The 21,672-nt window shown below is 41.3% G+C and overlaps 1 protein-coding gene across 1 annotated transcript in view; it reads right to left on the reverse strand.

The window, feature by feature from the left end:
• Nucleotides 1-7,007: 7,007 nt before the first annotated feature.
• Nucleotides 7,008-21,672, reverse strand: part of LOC126416558 (probable cytochrome P450 6a13) — an 83,541-nt gene continuing 68,876 nt past the window's right edge. Inside the window, exons 8-9 of the mRNA XM_050084303.1 lie at nucleotides 21,381-21,626; nucleotides 7,008-8,898 (exon numbers count right to left, since the gene is read on the reverse strand). Coding sequence (XP_049940260.1) covers nucleotides 8,726-8,898; nucleotides 21,381-21,626 — 419 coding nt within the window. The 3' untranslated portion in view covers nucleotides 7,008-8,725. The remainder of the gene's footprint in view (nucleotides 8,899-21,380; nucleotides 21,627-21,672) is intronic.

A 21,672-nucleotide genomic window follows, 5' to 3' on the forward strand; every position in this document is an offset into this window, starting at 1 on the left:
CAATGTAATTAATAAAAGCCTCGACTAGTAGCAGTGAGATACATTAGAATTCAACACTGCTGAAAATTGTTTGCTTTAAGATTCACTTAGTTTATTTCAAAGCATCATTCTCCTCTTACACGCACACCTTTTTTTTGTAATCTTGATATTTCGGAAGTTCTTTGTAATCGGAACTGTCATATTTCAGAATGTTCCAATCTCAAAATGCAATCCTACCAAAATACCAGTGTTACTATTTTGTAGCCCTAGCTTTTCTGTTTCCAAACATGAATACCTTTACCAAAATAACATGTTACTTTACTAAATATCCAAATTATATAACATAATTTTCCAATCTGTTCTTATCACGGGGTCTCCAGTTCGATTCCCATTAGGGTTGAGGATTTTCTCTGCCCGGAGACTGCGTGTTTGTGTTGTCCTCATCATTTCATCATCATCATCATTCATGACAGTGGCTAGATTGGATTGTGTAAAAATTGGACAGTGTAAACTTTGGGACTATGTACGACCGCTGACGACTGCGCCGTAGAGCGCCCCACGAACCAAACATCATCAGCATCATCACCAGTCAGTTCTTGGTGGGCTTTGTAAATCCCTGTTTAAGTTAAGACCTCTGCTTCACAAAACAGTATCCATAAATTTTGTCGATTTCTGAATCTACAGCTAATAATTAATCAACATAATTTCAATGCCTAACGTATTTGTGTGTGTTTTACATTAACGGAGCTTCATGCCAGTATCTGAAATGTGAGAGTCCAATGTTTTCCCATTTTGTTATTTTTAAGCTACGCGCGTCGTTATATAGACGTCGCACCCAAATTCCAATCAGTCGATGATTAGTTAACCAGCACTGTTGCTATGTATGTTGTTAGGCTGTCTATAGTGAGTACCTAACATGTAATGTTCATTAGTCAGCCCATTCGCAAACAAAGTCAGTATGCTTTGTTATAATTCTACTTCTAAATACGTACAACCACTTATAATCCATGCAGCTCACCGATTTGTGTTACGAAATTGATATTAATAAATACAAGCAAGATGACATCGATACCAAATTTAGCGTCATGAAATGGGAAGAGAATGAAAAAGGAAGCGCTAAAGTGTTAAGTACATTTATTCAATAACTGTTCACCACATCAAGTAAGCTCAAGAGGAATATTAAAAAAAGATATTCCACGAGACTTATGAGGCATCAAAAAGTCACTAACGCTAAAATCTGCGCGTGAAAAATCACAAAACACTATCGTTGACCTGTCCCGAAGCTCTGTGCACACTTTTTGCAGACTAACGGCATGCAAAACTCACAGAAACATAGGAGCACTATGGAGAAAATGAGATTCATAACAGAAACGACTGATTAAGGTAAAAGAAAGCACAGGAAAAAGTTAGTCGAGACGAACGCAGAGCTCACGACGTCATGGAGTGGGCAGAAGAAGATTTTAAATATATTTAATACGCTGTAGATGTGTGAGGACAATGCTCAAGAATATACAGTACTGTCATCAAAATCAGCAAGGATGCATTTATATCGACAGTGTACGGAAGTATGTTGTCAGTGATGAGTACTTTAATATTTGAAAGACATGTTGGTAATCATATCTGGAAGTGTGCGAAATGGAGGCTATATGTCTTTACCACAACGAATGATTACTGACATGGAATTTCAAGTACGAATGCCCTGACTGTTGCAAGAGGAATTCAGCCTCAGGGCCGAAGTATTCACCCCGAAGCAGTAAGCTTCCACTATTCCAAATTTGGACAAAAGCACTATAATGCACCAAGACTATATGGCAATGGACCGCCCACGTCACTGAGAGTGTAGTGAAAGGCCTCAAAGTTTTGCCATAATGTAAATTTTGTTTGGTTATTTTTTTAAAAGAAATATACGCAAACTAGTGCCTTTGTTGTGGCTGAATTACTTATTACTGGCTTCCGTGTCACCTTTAGCGTATGTCAATATGGTAATAGAATTTCATGATTCAAGTACTATTTACTGGATCCGACAGAATTGTCAGATGGTTACCTCAACGTTAAACCAGATCCGTATTGACCACTGCAGGTAAGTGAAGTCTTAATTACATGTAATGTTCATACATTAACGGCAAAATTCAAGTAATGTGAATGTAAATGACAATAACCATCAGAAGTAGAATATCTGTACTGTGATTACCAATAATAAAAGATTCAATTTAGTAATTATTGTCATTCATGAAACATATTGTCAAGAGTGTTAATTATTTAGATTGTAATGTTGAACCTCAAAGTAATTCCACTGAAAAGGTAATTTGAAATAGGAAGCTGAACATTGTGAATTTCCATGAGACACAATGAATAGTAGTAAGTTGGTATAAGCAACATTTTGATTGTGTTATACTGCTGGCCTTAGTGGCCTATGTGGTGCCATATTGTCTTTCGGCAAGATCTAATAACGAAGTCTAAGGAAGAAAAATTATCACAAAATCAGAAAAATTTGCCAAGGATTTTTCGAGCTACAGAAAACGATAGTAAATATTGCAGGATCTCTATCGGCGAGGATTCTGTTTCAAATAGCACCTGAGGACTGATAGGCTTATAAAAATGACACGCTGATGAAGGGCGACCCATAGAGAGAGAAAATGGTTAGCCCTCCTCCACTTGAGGCGAGAGTGGATGTTGTTCAAGAAAACACATCGACAGCAAGGCCGAAGGCCTGGAACTAGATGTAAAATTGCAAAAAACATTAACATTGTCATAGCTGCATTTAATTTGGTAGTTCAGTGACGGATACCTTGGCCATACGTATCGTTAAATGTCAAACAGTGCAATAATCACGACGTGGAACACAGCGGATAAGGCGCCACCCGCAACACGCGCCGCACCTCATTAGATGGTTCGAGCGGCAGTTACTAAGGCTACATCTACGATGACCCCTACTTCTCCCGATCCGACCCGATCCAGTCCGATGCAGACCAATTAGGTGAACCAATGTCGTTCGACGCTGTCCATTGTGAGTGCTTTTATTGTATCCGTATTTCCCCCGATCCGATTTAGAATGGTTATCTGCCCTGTGGTCGTTTTTGTGTTGGTTCCTGCTGGAGAAGAGCGTTCTCCTTAATAAGATACTTAGAAGAAGGCGTGGGTGCAACAGTTTAATGAAGATCTGCAGGAGAATTTTGTGGAATCTGCAAGCATTTACAAAATTGCCGAGATAAATTCAAGGGCTTTCATCGTATGACTATAGAAAGTTTGACCACATTTTTGAAGGCAAATTATTCTGACTGAGGAGAAATCATGTATGGGTTTCCCCACAGTTCAGTCTTAGGTCCACTATTGTTCCACACCTGTGCAAACGATCTTCTGTTTAATATACAAGAAGTAGATTTACCACTGTAATCAGCCAAGGCACACATACAGAAACAGAAGTGATGGTAAGCAACGTTTTTAAAAGTATAACTGCCTGGTTTTCTGCGAATCGACTCACTCTCTATTTTAAAAAGACACAACATATTCAGTTCTGCACATCTAGGCTTATTATATCAACACATGGTGAAGAAATAGCAAATAGGAGGAAACTTGAAAATTCTTAGGATTCCGTATGAATGAGAATTGAAAGTGGAAAAGTCACATTTTCGAGATCCTAAAACAATTTAGTTCAGCCACGTTTGTATTTAGAATCATCGCATATCTTTGGGAGACACAAATCAGGAAGTTGACATATTTTGCATATTTTCATTCAGCAACATCATACAGAACAACATTCATTGGTCGAAAACGTGCTGTAAGAATAATATGTAGTGCTCACCCACGATCATCTTGTAGACATCTGTTTAAGGAGTGGGGCATTCTGACTACTGCTTCACAATACGTTTACTCCCTCATGAAGTTCGCTGTAAATAAACCACTGTAGTTCAAAAGGAACAATGATGTATATAATTACAATACCAGAAGTAAAACGGCATTCATTACTACATTTCTGAAGGCTGTCTGTAGCACAAAAATGGTACACAATGCTGTAGTTATAATCTTTGTTAACTAACCCAGTGGTACAAAATGTCTTTCAAACAACAAAGCAAAAATTGAAAACAAACTGAAAAAGTTTCTCCTTGACATCGTTTTCTATTTCGTAGAATAATTTTTGTTGTTGTAATGTATAAAATGTGTTGGATAGCAATTGATAACTCACACCTGTATATCTAAATATATATATATACATATAAACATTCAGCATGTAGCCATACTTGCAAATTAATTTGCAATTTGAATGTAAAATTACTTTTTCCACATCATAATGATTTATCATGCAAATAATCCAGGAAATATTACACTAACTAACTAATTAACAAATAATATGACTGATTAGGGCAGGTTTAAGGGCCAAGCAACACAAGTGCTACTTGAGGTGCCAAACGGAAAGGTGCCCCAAAGGAGTCCAAGTGCAAAAGTTTTATATAGAGGGAAAAACAATTAGAAGCGAAAGCTGACATGGGTGAAAGTATACGACAATACTCGCAGAAACAAAAAAGGTTCGAGTAAACGAACCGTTTTGCAAGTTCATCGAGAATGTGTTGCTACAAGCTGCCACTGTGAAATAATGTACTAATAGAACAAACGCATTAGAAATTTAACTTTTCGCTCTAATTGGCTGCAAGTTTCGCTCTAGTGCTACCTCAACAATAAATACAATACTACTTCAGTGCGTTACTTGACACAATTTACTGTTAAAAAATGTATTCCACATGTCATACTCACATATGGAAGCAATACTGGACTCGTCTCTATTGTGAGCTGAAAAATCTTTAAAACATACCCAGATCGAATCATAACTGTTAACAGCATTCTACAATTCGCAGTTCCAGTTCCACAGCTATATCAGTGGGAGTTCTGTACACTTCACTTTTGAGAAAACCCATGCAGAAAAATCCAAAAGATTGAGGTCAGATGATCTTGGAGGCCAAAGGACAAGCTTTGTTTGACATATCCGTCTCGGACTGTGGTTGCATGTTAGATGCCATCTTATAACAGCAACAAAATATGCCTGTGCCCCATCACACATGTGCCACATTCTCCAATGTTGCATAGGGCAAGGCGGGCAAATAGATGAATTTTGAGACCAGTTAGACAGCTACTGAATCAGAAAGTTTACGTTTCAGATACAGTTCTGCTAACTAGGACAACATCTTACACAGAAGTTAATGGCACTCATAAACACACATTTATAATCTGTTATATAGAGTATAAATCAGAGTACATACATATATATGATGTATACTTGTATGTCTGGTACCTCATCGCAAACCAGTGGATCAATTTCAATCAAATGTAGCACAGAAACAGCAGGAGTCACAAGTATCAGCGCTATGGGCTTATAATCTCTGGTTCCAATGGGGGTGGAGATATGAGTAAAAGCTTTTTCTCCAGCGTCTGTGGTATATGCTGCCCTGCAAGACAAGCGTGTTGTGTGGGAACAACATAGGCCTGCTAAATCAACATGGTTTGCAAGTGACAAGAAATGCTTTTCCAGGCCCCAACATGTATGCTGCTCTACATTACAGGAGTGTTGTGTTGGCCTGATTTATTGACTTGCTTTTCTTGGCGTCCTATGTCTCAGGAGCAAATAAATGATTTTCAAGCACCTGGCATGTAGCCATACCTGCATGACAAGCATGTTGTGTGAGTAGTGTCCACCAGCTTTATTGTGATAAGCATAGCTGGAGACCAGTAGAATTGGACAGAGGAGGGGATGGACAGAGTGAGGGGAGGAGGAAATCGGCAGAGTGAGAGAGAGGAGGAGGAAGAGATGCATGATGCATGTAGAAGGCATAGAAGGGCAGTAGGCAGATGGTAGCAGGAGTAGAAGGGCAGTGGGCATGTGGAAAGGAAGGCAGAGATGGAAAGGAATGGGCAGAAGTATATGGATGGAGGCAGGGGAGGAAGGTATGGTCAGTGAGAGGAGATGGAGGAAATAGACAGAGGGGAGGAGGATATGAAGAAACAGAGAGAATGGGGAGACGGAGATAGATAGAGATGGTAAGATCAGTTAGACAGACGAAGGGAGGACGAGGCACTCACAGAGAGGGGAGGAGAAGATGTGTTCTAGATATGTCAAACCTACACAAAGGCAAAATCATTGGAAAAAGGTTAGTTATGTCCTAAATAACTTCTTACAGACCTGTGTTTATTGGAAGGTATTCGTTTCTCTTATCATATACTTTCACAGTGTCAGATGTCACTGTGATCCATCTTATATGTATCAGGGCAACAATAATTGTTTTTGAAGATATCAGATATTACCATCAGTGAAAATGAATTGTTACTTCTCTTAATATTTAATAGTGGTATAAGATTTAGAAATTGATTTCTGTTACAGAGGAATGCCTATGCAGCTCTTACTTTAAAAGAAATAACAATTCACTCTACAGTAACTAGGCTATATTTTCACTCTGATATTGGTGTTATTAATAAAGGACTGTTAATAAGTAACTATGTATGAGCTAGAATAGTATCTGCCATCGTTTTGCGCTGTTGGGCTCTGATATCAGAATGGAAACAAACATGTCTGGTCGATAAACTCGTCGGTCTGACACTACACGTCATCAGACGTTGTTTGATAAGGTTTCCACTTCCTGTGTAGGCAGTTACATTTTAGTCTGGGTGTCTTTTTCTTCCTTCTGACATCAACGATCTTCGATCGACTTTGGATCGGACTGACAGAAATATGGCTCCAATGTAGATGTGTTCTCTTAAATCTTGGAAGTTGACGAGCACAGCTCTAAACGTACATTTCAACACAGCGGTACCTAGCAGCCTCTTCTGTGATATAATAAATACTTTTCCACTATGTGGCAGATACAGTGCCTCCCTTCTTCCTTTTAATTACTGTTTCCATTGTCACTTAGCCTTAAAAGTACCCAGCATGAAACAGTACCAATGAGTTGAGGACCAAGATAGAAGTGATGTGATGGGTAATACTCATACATACATATGTGATATAAATTTTGACCAAAAGAAAATATTACACTAACATCAGATATTGAAACAAAATTACTCTTATTCATCAGTAATAGAGTTACATTATTCTGCAACTGTTGATTTGGATCACACTCAGTCACGACTAAAGTAAACACTTACTTTCATAATAAATTCAGAGTGTTTCACTCGTTTTGTCCATTTGCACACAGGGTATTTAAAAAAAATGGAACATATTCCAACATAATGTAGTATTGATCGAAACTAGAAGAAAATTTCCATAATGATAGGTCAAGAAACCAATACCTGTTGGGATATGGACCAATCTGTCGTCTCACTCCCAACTGTCTGACACATCCTTCAGCATTTACTTGCAGCGAATCGTGCACTTTTTCAAATACTCATGGCTTCGTTTGGACTGCGTCATATTCATTGATCACATGCTCCTGAATCACACACACGTTGTTGGTTGAGCGTACTACGATGCCTTTAACTGTGCCTGTAGTCAGAAATCCAGTCCAGTGGATGGAGAGGCCTTGGCATAGAACCTCTTTGACCATTCAGTCACCCATGAAAAATTGGTGTGACCTAATGTCGCAAACTGTAGTAAACAGGGAGATGCCCCATCGTTTACAAGTGATGGCATTGTCATTTACTACAATACGCACATGTGGTAAGATGCCAATCCTCGTCACTCACAGAGGTGAGTCCATCAGAATCACTTCAATATCAATCTATGGAAAGGAATTGTCGATGACAGATTCATAGGGCCACACGTGTTATCGAAGAGATCAACAGGTGCACCACCGATATTACCTGCGCTATTGGAGAGTAGAAAGACGAAAATTGTGGATTATGGACGATGGGGCGCCACTCCATTTTGTACAGATCGTGTGACAGTACATCACAGCAACGTTTGATGGGCAGCAGGCTGCTCAAAGAGGTTCGATAGAGTGGCCTCCCACTTCACTAGATCTGAGTCCGCTGAATTTCTGGCTATGGAGACATTTAAAGGCACCTGTGTATGCCCAATCGATCAGCAGTGTGTATACATTATAGGAGCATGTGATGCAAACTGAATGGAGCTAGGTGTTTTTGAAATAGTACATGATTCAATGTGATTGACTGCTGAAGGATGTGTCAGGACATATGGTTGCCAGATGGCTACAGCATCTACTTCTATGTAACGGACAGGTGGGAGTGGGAGAGGGGCTGGCCCATATCGCAACAGGTGTTGGTTTCTGGGCATATGATTATGGAAACTTTTTTTTAGTTCTGATTATAGCACTTCCTGTAATAATATGTGACACTTTTCTTTTCAAGCACTTTGTACATGGTAACTTTCTCTTTCTTTAGACAATCTCTATAAGCTATAGGCAAGGTTAGGAACATGTATCACACTTTTATGACTGAATAAGAAGCCAAGAATCAACTTTGTGTGGTGCTGTAGACCATTCACGAATAATACAGCATGAGCTAGTTGACATGGTGAGATACGTTGTGACAACTTTTCAAGTCCAGGTGCAGCAGCAGACGAAAGCGTAAATGAGTCTCACCACAATGAACTGGAACAACGACATCTAATCACTTGCTGCGGCTAGGGAGAGTACCGAGAGGCAATCTGTATGCAGTTAGAAGTGCGTCACGATCTAGATATCCACCACAGTCCAACTGCAAAACAAGCTGCCATCACTTTTCGTGATTGGGCAGTATCGTCTGCATAAATAAGCAGGAGGTGGTGTAAGGTGCCGACACGGAGCTGCAGTACAGCAAATAGTAGTCACGTGTCGTGCCTGGGCAGGATGGTGACGCGAAGCCCGTGAGCAGCAGTGAGTGTGTGGTGGTGGGGGCTGAGCACCACCGGCAGCACTGAGTGTGGGCATGGCCGCAGCTCGAACCGGCGCACCACACCCGCCACCGCAACTTTCACCAGCGACAGCGCGAACCGCATCCCTGCAACACACATACAGGTACGCTGCCTTATTTGGAGAACACAGGAAGTTACCTTAGGCTATTAGACCAATTTAAATGGGAACGTCGCATCCTCTACACGCAGAAGAAATAACGGGTGATCAAAAAGTCAGTATAAATTTGGAAACTGAATAAATCACGGAATAATGTAGATAGAGAGGTACAAATTGACACACATGCTTGGAATGACATGGGGTTTTATTAGAACAAAAAAAAATACAAAAGTTCAAAAAATGCCCGACAGATGGCGCTTCATCTGATCAGAATAGAAATAATTGGCATAACAAAGTAAGACAAAGCAAAGACGATGTTCTTTACAGGAAATGCTCAATATGTCCACCATCACTCCTCAACAATAGCTGTAGTCGAGGAATAATGTTGTGAACAGCACTGTAAAGCATGTCCGGAGTTATGGTGAGGCATTGGCGTCGGATGTTGTCTTCCAGCATCCCTAGAGATGTTGGTCGATCACGATACACTTGCAACTTCAGGTAACCCAAAGCCAATAATCGCACGGACTGAGGTCTGGGGACCTGGGAGGCCAAGCATGACGAAAGTGGCGGCTGAGCACACGATCATCACCAAACGACAGGCGCAAGAGATCTTTCACGCGTCTAGCAATATGGGGTGGAGCGCCATCCTGCATAAACATCGTACGTTCCAGCATGTGTTTATCAGCCAGGCTGGGGATGATGCGATTCTGTAACATATCGGCGTACCTCTCACCCATCACGGTAGCAGTTATAAAACCAGAATCACGCATTTCCTCGAAGAAAAAAGGCCCGATAACGGTAGATGTGGTAAATCCAACCCATACCGTGACTTTCTCGTCATGCAATGGAGTTTCCACGACAGTTCTAGGATTTTCGGTAGCCCAAATTCTGCAGTTGTGGGCGTTGACAGACCCTCGAAGCGTAAAATGAGCTTCGTCGGTCCACAACACGTTACTCAACCAATCGTTATCTTCCGCCATCTTTTGAAACGCCCACACCCCAAATGCCCTCCGATTCACTAAATCGCCAGGTAACAGTTCATGTTCCGATGGATTTTGTACAGATAGCATCGGAGAGTACGCCTAAGTGCCAACCAAACAGTAGTGCGACTCCACGAGCGCTGACTTCCCCGTGCATAGACGAACCCGCTACAGTCTCCATTTCTTCCTGAACTGCCTCAGCAGCATTACGCCTTGTGCTCGGTCAGCCACTACGGGGGCTATCGTCTAAACAACCAGTGGTTTCGAACTTCGAAATCATTCTCGCCATAGCTGCATTTGTCAACGGACCTTTACCCGTTCGAATCCTCTTCCTATGGCGATAGGATCGTAACGCTGAACTAGCACACTCCCCATTCTGATAATACAGCTTCACTAAAAGCGCCTTTTCAGGTAACGTCAACATGCTGCGACTGCTGGTGCATCTGATTCTCTCTCTCTCATTACAGCTCCTTTTATACACGATTGTCATGCGCAGTCACTGACGTTTTGCTGTCCAGCGCTATCTGTCGGACATTTTGTGAACTTTGTTTTTTTTTTGTTCTAATAAAACCCCATGTCATTTCAAGCATGTGTGTCAATTGTTACATCTCTATCTACATTATTCCGTGGTTTATTAAGTTTTCAAATTTATACTGACTTTTTGATAAATCGGTACAATAGCTGTTCCCTGAGTGCCTAATGTATCCACTACTGTCCTCGCTCTATGTTAATGATCCATTGTTTTGCCTGAAACAGAGACAAAAATAGTTCTTCTTTTCCACATAATACAACTGGTCTCTATAAACGAGTTTGTTATGAGAAAAACGTGTAACAAAAGACTTGTACTGCCAGAACTATAACGTTTTTTATTTGGTTAGTGTAACAACAACAGATGGCAAACGGAACATAAACACTTCTTGGGCGTACAATATCTATAAAAACTTGTACTGGAAAATTATATGTGTTTAAAACGGGGTAGTGATGCGTAAAACATGACTTCAAGCTAGTGAAGGTTAGCCTTCCTACTTAATACCATCTCTCGCCTCCAAGTTCGTGAACGCCAGGAACCCGATCAACCCAGTAGAAGGTTGGGTACCCAACTCCAATGGGAAACAGGATCAGAGAAGAACAGGGCTTCGACTATGAACTGACAGCCCGTACCCAGGAAGAGGTCCTATTATGAAAGCTCAAGAAAATGCAGCTGGACCGACCCTAAGGCAAAGACATGGCACAGCAACATGGGACATAACAATTTGGTCATGGGATTTACAGACATTACATAGAATTTGAGCCCTTGGAAGTCTGATTGGTACAGTTAAACCATACAAGCTGGATACCATGGCCTCGCAAGAGGTAAGATGGAATAGACAGGGTAGCTTCCAAAAACAACAGTGTACTATGTACTGCAGCGGCCACAATAGAGAACACATATTTTGAGCGAGATCTATAGTCAATCAAAGCACTGAACAACTAGTAATAGGATTGAAAGCATTGTCCAAGTATAGTATGTATGTGAAGAAAGGGGGAACTCTTTAACTGTAGTCTCCTAAATGCGCATGCCCATACTGAAGAGAAGACAGCAGAAGAGGAACTAGAGCAAGCTTATGACAGTATCCAAAAAATGATATCAAAATGATAATAGAAGATATTAATGATGAGGAGGGGCAGGGGCAGGTCTTCTCCTCTACCACTGGTAAATAAAGCCTCCATAAAGAGATTGATAACAATGGACTCTACCCGATAAATTTTGCTGCTTCACTTAACGTGACAGCTTCTAAGACGTGTTTCCCACATACGAATATACATGTAATGACCTACGTGTCACCAACAATAATACGAGGAACCAAATTCATCGTATATTAGTGGGTGTCAGGAATGGCTCTGATGTACTAGATTGCCACAGTTTCAGAGGTTCTAATATGAATTCTGATCATTACCTCCTCACAGAAAAATTACAGGGAAGATTTCGAACGCACATAAAGTTAAAGGAGAAAGACAAAATAAGTTTAACATCTTAGAACTTAAAGACCCATGGAAGGCTGAACACCTAGCTATTAATTTGGAAAATAGATTCACGGGAATCATACAGAACAATTCTCATAACGTAAATGAGCAACGGAATAACATCAGAAATGAAATACAGGCTGCTGCAGAGGAATTGATTGGTATGGAACAAGAGACCATAATAAATGAATGGTATGGTGAATAAGAGTGTGAGGAGGCAAAAGAACATAGAATGAAGCATATAAAAAGATGCAGGCTAGAAGAACAAGAATGATGGTGAATGACTATAGAGAAAAAGGCATGCAGAAAAGCGGATTCTGAAAGCAAAGAAGGAAAGCTTTTTCGGAAGACAGTTGAAGGACACTGAATCACTGAATAACGCTAATGAAAGCAGGAAATTCTACAGGCTGGCCAATAATCTTAGAAAGGAATTTCAACTAAAACAGTACAATGTAGAGAAAAGGATGGTAAACTAATAGCATCACAGGAAGAAATACTTCAAGAGTTATTATACTCAGAAAATGCTGAAGCAAGGAAACTAACTGAAAACCAAAAAGTGGCAGAAGAGGAAAATGGGATGCCCTCGATGCAAGAGATTCGGTTAGCTATAAAGAAAGTAGACAACAATATGTCACCTGGCAATGACAACCTGCCAACTGAGCTTATTAAGTGTGGTGGAGAACATCTAGTTAGATCCATGTGCGCCCTCAGCTCGATTATATGGAAGCAAAAAGTCATCCCACATGATTGGAATACTGGATTAAATTTTTGCTATACATAAGAAAGGGGCATCCTGAAACGTAAAACCTATAGGAGAGTTACATTATTGAACACGGCATGTAAAATATTCTTTCCCTGCTTTGAACCCGTGTAAAAACTTTTGCAGAATACGCAGTTGGGAGATATTGCCTTAGATCTGGCAAATCAACTATTGGCCAAATATTAACCCTGAAGGAGATATCGGAAAAAACAAAGGCATACAATATAAAAAACATCATATATTTGTTGATTTTAAAGCAGCGTGTGACACCACAAAAAGGTATAATGTTATTTAAGCCGTAAACGAGTTGGCCATACCATAACATCCATACGCTTTGTAAGCGTTGCTATGAAGAAAGTAGTAAGTAATGTACGGATACAAGGAAACTTAACATCAGGTTTTGAAACTGACTGGTCTGAGGCAAGGGGATGCACTCTCATGTATGCCTTTTATCGTAGCAATAGCCGAGATAATAAAGACAGCTCAAATCAACATAACGGGCACAATATACGATAGGATGGTGCACTTTCTGGCCTGTGCAGATGATGTCAATATTGTTGCAAGACCAGTACTAGCTGCCAAAGAAACACATAGGGCTCTGGTGACAACAGCAATAGATATAGGACTGGAAGTTGAACATCAATAAAACCAAATACATGCGAATAATAGGACCAGAACTAAATACAGTGTCACAAATTGACCAGGCATAAATACAATCTGTTAGTGAATTTGTCTCTCTGGAAACTGTGGTAACATCACAGAATGTTGTTAGTATGTAAATAAAGTGTTCATCCACCTAGTTAGTAAATGCTGTTATGGGCTGGCCCCACAACTTAAGTACAGAAATCTGCCCAGAAAAACAAATTGTCAGCTGCATAAAACCTTAATACGTCCAGTGTTAACATATGGGTCAAAAACACGGACACTGACACGACAGTGTGAAGAGCTAACAGAATGTTTTGAACGAAAGGTATCACGCAAAGTATATGGAGAGACTAATAAAGATGGAGCATGCAGTAGAAGATATAACGTCGAACTGTACAGATTATATAAAGAGCTTGAAATAACGAAGTTTATTAAAATAAACCGCCTGAAGTGGGTCGATCACGTTTTTCGCATGGAACATGAGAACCCAATAAAAATAGCACAGCTGCAAAACCCAGTCGCACGAGAAAGCAGGGAAGACCAAGACTTGGATGACATACAAGAAGATTTAAAAATTATTCATGTCAGAGGGTGATACCCAAGACACTGGACAGGAACGAATAGAATGATGTACTAGAGCAGGCCAAGACCCATCAAGGCTTGTAAAGCCCGGGAGAAGAAAGTAAACAATACAAGAGATCTGCTAAACGTTTGTATTCAACTGAAGAGAAATTCCAACTTTGCAAGACGGCATTTCTTTCTTTTTTTAGATCTGTTATTGCCCAGACATGTTCCAACACTTTACGTGCTATCTTCATAGGAATTTACTTACGTTTATTTTCTTTCTGAAAATTTTTTATAACATGTAAATCTCTTGCGTAGGTAATATGAGCTTTTCAACTAACAGCTACTTACAAAGAAGTGATAATTAGGCGACCAGTATTTTTCGTTAGTTTATATTTAAAGTTAATGAGTTGTACACTTACACTATGCTGAAAGATTTACGTCTATGATACTAACTCGAAAACAGTATGGTTATATATTTGATCTCACACTTTATATGACCTTATTAGTTGTGTGTGCTGGTAGTTTTATCTCTACCATTCATTCTACAGCTTGTCGTCTGAAAACGACGAAGCGTTTTCTACATTGTTTTCTGTTTATCGTCCATTTCCGACTGAGAATCGCTGTGAGTCACGTTACTTAGCGTGTTACTTGAGGTTGTCATTATTTCACTGTTTATGAGGAGTTACAACAGTTTTTTTTACTGTTGTTTTTTTTCTGTTACACAGGGATTTCATATAATTTATCAGCAAAGAAGAAAGTTTCTACGGCCTTTTCACGTCGTGTTATAGCTACGTGATGATCATTTGTTTCGTTTACTGTTAGCGTGAAAAAGGATGTTTGTTTCGGCATTATTGTTTACCAAGTGTTGACCTTCCTTATGTACCTTCACGATGAGTATTTTGTCCACACTCCCATCTTCCAAGAGGACAACACCCTTGTTTATAGGGCTGCAAGCACGCATTCCTGATTCAACGAACACTCGTGGCTGAGCACCAACGTCGGTCAAAAGGCAAGACATGAAAGGTCCTGTGATCACGGTTAAAAGTAAAATTTGTTTAAAATGTCTCTGCAGTGCACTAACATTAATTGCAAGTCAACTAACTGTCGTCAGCCAACCGTACATTTGACCACAGTTAACGCTGCATACTGGAATGGAAGACGCCCTAGAGAAGCCAAGATGTTAGAAATTTGAATTTGTATTCTGCCACTTACGTACATAAGTTCTCTAGACAATTGCAGGTGAAAGTGACGTCATTGTCACATGCTCTCTCTTTCATCAACAAGCAGAAGTGTTCTTATACCTTGTTATTAGTCCCGTTCGTGAAATGGGTAATAAATGACGAATACCAAATTTTTCGAAGTAGAAGATGAGTATACGCCTTGAATTGGTCAGTGCGGATGCATCAGTTCTTGAAAACAAAAAACTGATAGATGCAGTATAGCACAAGAAACATACAGTGTCTCGTTTTGGTCATTAGGTTCTTCGTTTTTTACCTTTCGGTTCGAATTACTACATAATTAAATATAAAAGTCATCAAATATATGCTAATTAACACATTTCATTGTCATTTTCATGCGAAAATGGACGTCTCCTTATTTCTAACTACATATTGCATACAAAAATTCAGTTTCCAGTTCAAACAAAAATGGTTAATTAGCGATCTTTTACAAAATTTTATTAATCAAGATTGTATAAATAAAAAACTAAAAATTAATTTTTTCTATCCTTTTTTATTTTAGGCTTCAGGTAAATGCTTTGTTAATGCTTTGTTTAAAAACTTGAAACCAACTGGAATCGGATCCCCCCCCCCCCTCCTCATGCAGCAAGTAAGCAAGCGCACTACCACAGATTCACACAGCTTACCAGCTTACTGAAAAAATCGGCTACCTTATTTTAGCATCTTAAACATGGTCGGAAAACTTAGCAGCTGATTTTCTAGGGCATTTTTGGGAATTGCATCGAACTGGTTTGGGGGAGATATACTCGTATTTGAGTTTTGAGCTTTATGTACCATAAATTTAAAAAAATACGAAACTCTGATTGACATGTGGTTCCTCTATTAGAGAAAATAGTCAATGTGGGCATCTGTGGAGGCACAATTTAATTCTAGTCCAGGAAGGTTGATTCACAAATTAATAAACTTTTTGGGTACATCTTACGGACAGGGTACAGTACGCAATGCCTTGAGTCTGTCTCAATGCACTGTTACATGTTGCCATCTTCATACCATACGCCTATAAAAACATGCTCATCTCGCGAAAATTGGGTATGAGTCAGGGTCAAATTTAACCATGGTCAACTCCCTCGTTTAACTTTCCTTGAAGTCGATACACCGGAGGTTTGCACTGAACTAGGTGAAATGCCAACTCAAACACGGTTAATTTTTAATTGAGGTTAGTGCACTCAGCTGTCAGGCTTGACTGGTTCATTAAATTACCTGGCACTATTTGCACCAGCAGGTGAAATGTAGCAATGAAAAATCCCAAAACGTGGTAGCTCTATAGCTTTTATCGTTCTTTTTCGATATTTATTTGATTTTAGCCTTTCAGCTGAAGAAACTTATGAACTCTCTTTTCTTCATCGAATTTACGTCTTTATGAAGGCTAGAAGACATCAGGGACTAATTTCCATGGTACCAGAAGAAGCTTACTATCTCCCAAATTTTACTGGCAATTTTCCTCGGGAAAGCCCACAAAAAAAAACAATAGCTAATAAATTTATCCACACAAGTCAGACAATAGAAAGCTAGTAAATCAATCGGTGATCACCGCAGGCCAGGTATAAGAAGTTGTACCTCATTGTGGAGGCTTAGAATCTTGCATAGACCGTGTGCTGCATGTCTTACAGAAGATTAATAAAATAAAGAGCGAAAGCATTCCAGCTACCTCGTGGATCTGGCTTTTATTATTAGCTCCACAATATTCCAATGTATTATTATGTCATTTCACACAAAAACTCTATACATCTTCTAAGTAATTCCGCATTCACTGTTCGAAATAATAGCTTCTAGAATTATTCTTCCATATACAGTCCTTTTATGATAACATAAACAGTCTCTTTTTCTACACCAAGCAATAAAAGCTAGTGCATGGAGTGCATAACACAATTGCATCACATTCACTTAGTGTCTTTGGTTTGTACAGTACAATACTTCGAGTGCCATGAACTGTAGACGTTTTCGTTTCTCATACTTAACTCCAATAGTCCATTAATTCAAAAGTGTGAAGAATGAGAGGAATTTGTTGCAATTCATATCAAACAAGTCATAAAAAAGAAAAAAAAACGGTGCGAGCGTTGTTAACACAATATTACCGAGTTATAAGATGAGGTAACACATTTTTTGTCAGGTGTATTTTTTTCATGTTTTCTATATACAGGGTGTTCCAAAACGAATGGCCTGATTTCAAAACTCCGTTTTTATTTATAGAAACATACTACAAACATGGGATGTATTGTAAAATACTCACAAAATCTTTGTTTTAGTTATGCTATTATACACTGAACCGCCAACGAAACTGGTATAGACAAGTGTATTCAAATACAAAGGTATGTAACCAGGCAGAATACGGCGCTGCTGTCAGCAACTCCTATATAAACCAACAACTGTCTGGCGCAGTTGTTACATTGGTTGCTGCTGCTACAATGGCAGGTTATCAAGATTTAAGTGAGTTTCAACGTGGTGCTATAGTCGGCGCACTAACGATGGAACACAGCATCTCCGAGGTAGCGATGAAGTGGATATTTTCCCGCACGACCATTTCACGAGTGCACCGTGAATATCAGGAATCCAATAGAACATTAACTCTCCGACATCGCTGCGGGCGGGAAAAGATCCTGCAATAACGGGACGAAAGACGACTGAAGAGTCATTCAACGCGACAGAAGTGCAACCCTTCCTCAAATTGCTGCAGATTTCAGTGCTGAGCCATCAACAAACGTCAGCTTGGGAACCATTCAACGAAACATCATCGATATTGCCTTTCGGAGCCGAAGGGCAGCTAGAGTGTACCCTTAATGACTGCACGACACAAAGATTTACATCTCGTCTGGGGCCGTCAACACCGACATTGGACTGTTGATCACTAGAAACATATTGCCTTATCGGACGAGTCTCGTTTCGAATTGTATAGAATGGATGGACGTGTACTGGTATGGAGATAACCTCATGAATCCATGGACCCTGCATGTCAGCACGGGACTGTTCAAGCTGGTGTACGGTCTGTAATGGTGTGGGGCGTGTGTAGCTGGAGTGATATGGGACCCCTGATTGGTCTAGATACGACTCTGACAGGTGACACGTACGTAAGCATCCTGTCTGATCACCTGAATCCGTTCATGTCCATTGTGCATTCCGACGAAATTGGGCAATTCCAGCAAGACAATGAGACACCCCACACGTCCAGAAATCCTACAGACTGGCTCCAAAAACACTCTTGTGTGTTTCAACACTTCCGCTGGCCACCACACTCCCCAGACACAAACTTTATTGAGCGTATCTGGGATGTCTTGCAACGTGCTATTCAGAAGAGATCTCCCCCGGCCCCTCCCTTGTACTCTTATGGATTTATGGAGAGCCTTGGAGCATTCGTGGTGTCAGTTCCCTCCAGCAGTACTTCAGACATTAATCGAGTCGATGCTACGTCCTGTTCTGGCACTTCTGCATGCTCGCCCTGCACGATATTAGGCAGGTGTACAAGTTTCTTTGGCTCTTCAGTGTAAATGGTCTATGTGTCCAACAGCTTCAGCACGAACAACGTCTAGACGATAGCTAAATTCGCCATAAATTTTGCACATTGTATCTACTTTTTACAGAAGTTATGATATCTGCACAAGAAACAATCGCATGGGATAATTTCTGGCGATCTTGGAGGCTAAGAATGCAGGGCAGTCTCTCCGGGTCACATGCACCCTGTCCAGCATTGAGGCAGAGTTTCATTGAGAAGCTGAGGTACGTTGTTGTGCCAGTGTGGTGGAGCTCCACCCTGTTGGAAAATAAAGTCACTGGATTCCTCCTGAGGTAGTGGAAAAGCCCATTCTTTTAACCAAATCCTTTCCACCATGTCATCAGAAGTGTGAGGCCTACCTGGACCTTACTTTTGCACGAACATCCTGTCTCTTCAAATTGGCCATACCAATGACGAATGTTTTTTGGGTGCAGGCGGATCAGTGTCAAAATCCGATGAAAAGTACGCTGTACCGAAATCACTGGCTCACTCTTTGCAAACTGCAGCAGACAAAACGCCTTGTGTTGAACAAACGTCATCTTACTTCTGACTGACTGTTAGTTGAGATGACGCATTGACTGTCATCCAACGGCAAATTACCGAAACTCTCGATCACGCCCGAAACAACACATATTTACTTGCCGGCACGTCTCAGGTTTCATAATTATTACCGTCCAGTACAAGGTTATTCTTTTTGAACACGCTGTATTGGCTGAATGTTATCACAAGCAGTACAAACTGTATGTTATTGTTATTTCTGCGGTTTTTCTTGATTTTGTGGAAACTAATATAATATGCGGAAGAGGTAGCTGAGCCGTGGTAAAAATTGCTGTTTTGAAGAACGCGCCGCAACGCGTAGTGTGAAGCAGTCGCCCTCCGTTTCTGGCGGTGACGCCGATGTGACAAGCGCAGCTTTGGTGTCTCCCTCTGGTGGGAAAGGGGAAAGGTTGCCTTTTCACATGCATTTAAGGGCCGCTATGAGCTCGTCTGTAGTCAGTTGGTCAGCCGGGTCATTGTGGGGCAGTCAGTGTCTGTCGGTCGTCCGGAGTGCTAGTATGTGTTAGGCCGCCAGTCTGCTCGAGTTTGTTCACGCAATGGTCACTGGCGGTTGGATCGATCGTTTGGTCGGTCGCGCACTGGGACACAAGATAACTTGTCCGTCTTGAGCGTCGGCGCATGTGAGGTTGCCACGTCAGTCCAGTGGGCCGCGCCGTATAGCGAGGGGTAGTGACTTCGCGGCCGACACGAGATCAAGACGAGTCAACCCACGACATCAGTCTGGCCGGGGCGAGCTGCGACGCCGTGAGACGGGAGATCGGCGCGCCTTCCTGCGTCCGTTGAGGCGGCTGGCAGGGGACGGTTCGGGAGAGCGTTTTGGGGGTGCTGCGCCAGGTCTTTGCCAGACTCGCAGTTTATTAGAAGTTAAGTGATTCGTGATATGTTGTTTCATTTACTTGTTAAATTCTACTTGTTTTCTTGGTCAGTCTCTCATCCCCATCTTGCTCGTCTGTCTCCCGTCCGCATTTGTTAGGCAGTTAGTGTCCGTCTGTCTGTCTGTCGGTCTGCCGTACGTTAATAGCTGCCTCTGTCATGTTTGTTGGATGCAGTGTTAATGAATTTATTCCTTGAAGTGTAAAGACCGAATTCCTGAAGTATGTTTTCATCTTACCTATCATCTTGAGAGGCGGTTCAAATGGCTCTGAGCACTATGGGACTTAACATCTTTGGTCATCAGTCCGCTAGAACTTAGAACTACTTAAACCTAACTAACCTAAGGACATCACACACATCCATGCCCGAGGCAGGATTCGAACCTGCGACCGTAGCAGTGCGCAGTTCCGGACTGAGCGCCTAGAACCGCTAGACCACCGCGGCCGGCTTGAGAGGCGGTATATGTGTAATGTAGAGCATGTTTGTATATTTTATGTAAGACTGCATTTCATGGGTTTTTATTTAAATGGTCATTTTAGTATATAAAGTTGTCACCCTTCCACCGTAAGAATTTTCTTTTAAAAACAAGTTGCACTTTCGGTGGCAAGTAATTTTCTTTTTTTTATGTGGGTCTTTTGTACCATTTCCATCCCTCCTACGGGGTGCATAGTTTATGTGTTTGTGTGAGTTGTTAAAATTTTTATTTTAAAGTGATCTGGTGTGTTGCAGATTTGCACCAGTGTAGTCAAATGGTTCAAATGGCTCTGAGCACTATGCGACTTAACTTCTGAGGTCATCAGTCGCCTAGAACTTAGAACTAATTAAACCTAACTAACCTAAGGACATCACACACATCCATGCCCGAGGCAGGATTCGAACCTGCGACATTAGCAGTCGCTCGGTTCCAGACTGTAGCGCCTAGGACCGCACGGCCACTCTTGCCGGCACCAGTGTGGTCTTTCAGAGGCTGTTATGAGAGGTCGTGACTACGGCCGTGTTAAAAGGGAGCGGCAGGGTTGTCAGCCTGAAAGCTCATACTGTCAACAACAAAAAATTGTTATTTCTGCCTCTGAATAAATTGTAACTTGATATTTAGAGGGTGCTTTGTGATTATAAATTTTAAATCTGTTTTTTTAAAAAAAACGGTTTTTAGGAATAAAATTTCCATTTGTTGAAAGAAGTTTGTTTTCATCAGTTACCCACTGGCAACTACTTCTATGCTCACACAGTGTGATTAAATGTGTTAATGTTCTTGATGAATCGCTAGCAAGAAAAGTAAATTCTTTAAGAAAAGATTTTGAAGGTAAATTCACAGTTCAGCAGTCCGCAGGTAGCAGCTGCAGCGGCGGCCAGTCTTACCCAGACATACGCGCGGTCCCTCGCCGAAAGGCAGGTAGGCGAACCTGTGGCGGGCGGCGACGGCGGGTTCGGCGAAGCGGCGCGGGTCGAACAGCTCGGGGTCCGGGTAGAGGGCGGGGTCGCGGTGCAGCGCCAGGATGGGCACCACGACAGGGGTGTCCGCCTCCAGCGGCCGGCCGCCCAACGTGGCGCCGGCGGCGCTGAGCCGCGTCAGCGCGGGCACCGGCGGGTGCTTGCGCAGGCTCTCTGCGGCACAAACACTCTGCTGCTGAGCGCCGCAACGTACTTTTCT

This window comes from Schistocerca serialis, chromosome 8, assembly GCF_023864345.2.
Source record: "Schistocerca serialis cubense isolate TAMUIC-IGC-003099 chromosome 8, iqSchSeri2.2, whole genome shotgun sequence".
Classification (NCBI taxonomy): domain Eukaryota; kingdom Metazoa; phylum Arthropoda; class Insecta; order Orthoptera; family Acrididae; genus Schistocerca; species Schistocerca serialis.